This window comes from Salarias fasciatus, chromosome 20 (genome assembly GCF_902148845.1).
Source record: "Salarias fasciatus chromosome 20, fSalaFa1.1, whole genome shotgun sequence".
Taxonomy (NCBI): domain Eukaryota; kingdom Metazoa; phylum Chordata; class Actinopteri; order Blenniiformes; family Blenniidae; genus Salarias; species Salarias fasciatus.
In genome coordinates, this window is record NC_043764.1 from 27,081,568 (window position 1) to 27,086,582 (window position 5,015).

At 44.8% G+C, this 5,015-nt stretch overlaps 1 protein-coding gene across 2 annotated transcripts; it reads right to left on the minus strand.

Annotated features, from left to right (window-relative positions):
- Window positions 1-591: 591 nt before the first annotated feature.
- pim2 (Pim-2 proto-oncogene, serine/threonine kinase) lies at window positions 592-4,191 on the minus strand. Of its 2 annotated transcripts, none has more exons than XM_030118926.1 (7): window positions 3,946-4,191; window positions 2,383-2,483; window positions 2,241-2,291; window positions 1,937-2,145; window positions 1,692-1,861; window positions 1,428-1,604; window positions 592-1,313 (listed from the first exon to the last, which is right to left on the minus strand). In XM_030118926.1, the coding sequence occupies exons 1-7, from the start codon at window positions 3,998-4,000 to the stop codon at window positions 1,171-1,173; spliced, it is 906 nt and encodes a 301-aa protein (XP_029974786.1). In that variant the 5' UTR covers window positions 4,001-4,191; the 3' UTR covers window positions 592-1,170. The 2 variants fall into 2 exon arrangements, with proteins under 2 accessions (XP_029974786.1, XP_029974785.1); XM_030118925.1 differs by having other exon boundaries at window positions 3,853-4,191.
- Between the last annotated feature and the right edge of the window lie 824 nt (window positions 4,192-5,015).

The window sequence follows — 5,015 nt, forward strand, 5'->3', positions numbered from 1 at the left end:
CGACTTGGAGTGGTGCCGACCTGACTGTAAACCGTTGTCAGGAGGTCAAACACACTGCCCTCTGGTGTCCGCATATCAGAAACGTTTTTTCCTCATTAAAAGTAGATTTTTTTTTTTTCACTGCTTACAATCAGCCGTGGGCCGCACCGTTATAGCATGCGGGCCGCATGCGACCCACGGGCCGCGGGTTGAGTAGCCCAGATCTACATCATCTCTGCAACAGAGAAACACAAACTTTTTTTTCTTTAAACTTAAGAACAATTTTACTTAAGAAATATTTTTGGAAAAAAAAAATCATCTGACACTAAGATAATTTTATCTCATGGTGGCAAACAATACAATATTCTAACTGGACGGACGTGTGAGGGGATTGCTGTGTTCTTACTTTCCTGAAGAGTTGGAGAACAGAGCAGGGATCACATTTATTTGAGTTAATTCATACTTTATATTATTTCAAATTGTGTTTTAAAGAATCATTCAATAAATAACATCTTTAAGTGCTGCAGTCTTGCAATTGTATCTTAATATTCAGTTTAACCTTGTTTATCGTCACAACTTGGGATTAAAAAAAAGAAATCCGTGTTAAATTGACAAACTTTTATTCAAAATGTCAGATTCGCTTTACAAAACTTCTCATTTCAAATAAATTCCCACAAACAAGCGACTAAAAGGCCACTTTAAACATCAGCTCCAGCATTTCTATGACAACAAGACCTCCGAACAAAACTGGACAGAAGTGAAGATGTCCACTAGTTTCAATGAAAACTGAACAACAAAGGCACACCGCACTTTGATTGTTAATCATGTGTCACTTTTTGAGAATGGAACATTTACAGCTTTTCTACAGATAGAAGAAAATAAGGAGCTCAGAGGTCAACTACTTCTAGAAACTCATTAAAAAAAAACTCAGTAAAACTGGTAAAAATAAATAACTTTAAGGCTAACTCTTATCAAAAATTCAAAAAAAAAAAAAAGTCAATGACGGTTAACAGAAAATCAGGAGATCAAATGCAGAAAATACAATGCTGAGAACTTATTTGGCTTCCTGTTCCAGAATGGTTCCGATTCAGTTAAAAATCTTTGTCAAATAATCGGCTGAAGTTTTCACAGCTGCTCTGCAGAAAAAGGATAAAAATAAAGTGCAACATGAACACTTGAACCAGGAACACTTCAAAAGTCTCCCGTGTTTGACATCTGCTCCTCCTCCTCCTCCTCCTGTCCTCCACCCATCCAGGGGTGGGACAGGATCTCCTGCAGGGAGGGGCGGAGCTGCGGCTCGAAGCACAGACACCAGCGGAGGAGCGAGCGGCAGCCTGAAACCACAAACACAAAAAACCGAATTCAAACATTTGATTCGTTCTTTCGGTGCTTTAAAAATCCACCGCAGTGTGAAAGAAGGGAACGGGAGTGGTCTCCCTGTGCCGCACCGCTGGAGAGGCGGGCGGGAAAGTCGGGCAGCGCCCGCACGATGTCCTCGTCGCTGTCGAAGGGAACGTCCCCGCAGACCATGTCGAAGAGCAGGACGCCCAGAGACCAGACGGTGAGCGGCTCGGCGCGGTACGAGCCGCTCAGGATCCACTCGGGGGGGCTGTAGACCCGGGTCCCTGAAGGGGGGAGGAGGGCAGACGGATTTACCCCGGAGGCAGGATGCTGACAAAAGGCCCCGTGGCGGTGGGGGGGGGGGGGCATACCGTCAAAGTCGCTGTACGGCGTCTCCTTCAGCAGCGCTCCGGATCCGAAGTCAATGATTTTGACGTCCAGCGTCCTGGTGTCCACCACCACGTTCTCGTCCTTGATGTCTCTGTGCAGGACGCCGTGAGCGTGCACGAAGAGCAGCGTGTCCACGATCTGACCCAGGAACCTGTTGGGAGGGGGCGTTAGTGGCGGGGATCCAGAGCGCCGACTGGCCGGACGCGGGGTGGAGGCGGGGTTCGACCTGCGGGCCAGGCGCTCGGGCAGCGCTCCTCTCTCCGTGATGAAGTCGAACAGGTCCTGACTGTGCGGCGGGCGCTCCAGCACCAGCAGGAAGCCCCGCCCCTTCACCCGGAACCAGTCCAGGAGGCGCACAACGCCGCGGTGACCTCCGAACTCCGTGAGGCGCTGCAGGAGGAGGATCTCCATGGGAACGGGGTCCACCTCATCTGGCTGAGGAGAGCCAAGGACACACTCTCGTATACTGTTCCCACACACGTATAAAATCCTCTGTCCAACAGGGGGCGGAGCTTAACAGCTCCACTCACCAGTCTGGTCCACGTCCCGACCCGGTCGTTGGAAACCTGTTTGATGGCGACCTGGTGAGACCAAACCAAAGCAAACCACAGCTCAGGAAACCGGTGAAAACAGATCAGAAAACTTTCCCCGCCCATCTCGCTTTCATCTGACCTCCAGGCCGTCCGAGAGCCTCTGGCCTGAAAACACGCTGCCGAAGCCGCCGCTGCCGAGCAGAGGGCCGCAGACGTACTGCCTGTAGAACGGCTCCTTCACTGAGGACACATAAAGACACCATCAAATACTCCGAGACGTCCTGATGAACCTCAAACGCAGCGCAGCCTAATCACAGATCCGTCTGAGCTTGATTTCATCCAACGAAACTTCATTCTTTCCATCTGGAAACCCAGCAGGAATTTCAAAAGATCGACATGGTTATGCTTTAGTAACTGAATATAAGATGTGGCATCCCACAAGGATTTATCCTGGAATCCCAAGTTTTCTCAGAGGCTGAAGCCTACGCAAATCACAAAGGAAGTGAGAAAAAAAACAAAAAACAAATGAAAACTTCATTCTGGAAAAAAAACAAAACAAAAACATCCTGTACATTTTTTTGGAAGGACTGAGTTTTTGAACTGTACAAATCTGAACATAAACAGAAACTTTGAAAGTCTGAGTTTTATCCTAAAGATCCTGAAAATATGAAGGGATCAAAGTGCTGCAGGATATCTGAGACTGAAGGCGTTTCCCTGCTTAAAGGTGCCTTAAGGAGTTTGCACGTTTTATGCGAAACATCGCCCCCTGCAGGCCTTGGGCATAATGCAGCTTAGTGAAAAACTCGTCCCTGTGGCTCGCGTGCACGGAAGAGGGGGACTTCGTCTTCGCTCGTTTAGAAGCGCTCAAGTAAGATTTAAGTTTCTTTTACCTGGTGGAGTCTGTGCTGGAGCTGTGGCAGTGCTAGAAGCCAGTCTTTTCTTACTTTCTGGAAGCTCCTGCTCAGTTGTTGCTCACTAAGCATCTGGCGGAGTAATGGCGGACAAATCGAAACTCAAGGAGCCGGAGCGCGCATTACATCATTCCTTTCAAATTCTCCCCAAAAAAATGCTGGTGCCGGACCGGCACTGCAACTTTCAAGTGACAATTTAGTGCTGTTAGAGGTACTTGTAATGAATATGTCAGGGCACATTGTACACATCATTAAAAATGTGTAACATATTTATGGTGGAAAATAAGTATTTTTAAGGTTGTAAAACTCCTTAATGCACCTTTAAAGTCTGGAAATTTGGAAAAATAAAGAATCTAAAAGTAAAATACAGCAGGAATCATATCAGCAGAACTTTTAAAAACCTTAAGCTGAACAGGTTTAATTGTGTTGTGTAAAATAGCAGCACAACACATGGACATGATGTCAAATCTGGTGATTTTTGGATCTTGCAAACATTTTATTTGGCCTCAAATGTCAAAAAAATAAAATAAAATAAAATAAAACCAACCTGATAAACAGCAAGAGATAAAGTTCTATATTTATATTTAAAACAGTGTAAGTCATGCTTCAGTAATGGAGAATGTAAAATGTGGTGTTTCAAAAGGATTTATTCTGGAGTTTCCCCGAGTCTGAATCTTGTATCAGTAAGTTTACCGCACCTGGTGAACATTTCCTTGTAAAATTCCTGGCAGCAGGAACGAACTGTGTGAGATGAAGCAGTTTGGAAGCAGTGAAGCTGATGTCCGGCTCACCATTCCTCCCCCAGGCCTCCTCCTTCAGGTGCAGCTCCACGGCTCCTGCCTCCATCCTCCAACCTCCGTCACTTCATCCCGCACACAAACTTCCCGCTTTCCTCGATCTTCTCGCCTTGTCGTCTTGTCTTTACTTCTGGGCTCAGCGTGAGAAAAACTTGTTTCAATGCCGTTACAAACACTCTGACCACGTTAAAAGCTCTGCCTTCAGCTCTGTTTTCGGCGCCGTGGGCCGCCTCGCGCTTCTCCCGCCCTCAGCATGCTTTACGTTACTGTTTTGATCTGTATTTATACTCTCCACTTTAGCCCCGCCCACTCAGCCCGGCATTGTCCAATCGGCGTTCAGCAGTGTGCTCAATGTTTTGAACGGTTCCGCCAATCAGGTGCGAGCTGGCGAGAGCGGGTCAAACAAATTCGTGCGCGTGTTTGCGTGTGTGTCAAACATGGAACCAGAGTTAACCCGAAATTAAAAACTGAAGCCGTTAAAAATAGTCTTGTTTTCTGAGTGGGATACAGTGAATCAAAACTTTTAAAAAGAAGATGAAAATCACATCTAAACATTTGTTTTTGTTGCAAAAATTTTCAAAAGTCTCACATAAAGAAATAACTATAAATCAAGTTTAAAACTTCAGGTGGCATTTATAATTAGTGATAAAACTTTGAAATATAAAAAAAATCCATCAAGTGACTACGTTTCAATACCAGTGAATATAATTAGTGGCGTTCCACAGGGATTTATTCTGGAGCGCCAGACCTTACGATTAAAAGTGAGTCTGAAGTTTGTTTGAATTAGCAGAGAACCGAGTCCATAAAAGCAAGTTTAAAAGAGCAGAGCGGTTTTACTTTCTTCTGTTCAAAATTGTAATAATATCCTTGTTCAGATGAAGTTACACACAAGATGATAAAGAAAACCACCAGACACATTCTCTCAGAAACATTTTCCTCTTTTTATTCCAAGAAAAAAAAAATTTCATCCCAAACGAGAAAATAAAATAAAACAAACTTATATTAATAACAACAAGAATCAATCATTAAGAGGATAAGTATGACAATTCTCTAGTTTTTCTCTG

Coding starts and splice junctions, on each gene's coding strand:
- pim2 (XM_030118925.1), bottom strand. CDS start 4,000: ATGGAGGCAGGAGCCGTGGAGCTGCACCTGAAGGAGGAGGCCTGGGGG. Junction 1,862..1,936: donor CCCGAGCGCCTGGCCCGCAG/GTCGAACCCCGC, acceptor CCCTCCCAACAG/GTTCCTGGGTCAGATCGTGG. Junction 1,314..1,427: donor TCCCGCCCGCCTCTCCAGCG/GTGCGGCACAGG, acceptor TTGTGGTTTCAG/GCTGCCGCTCGCTCCTCCGC.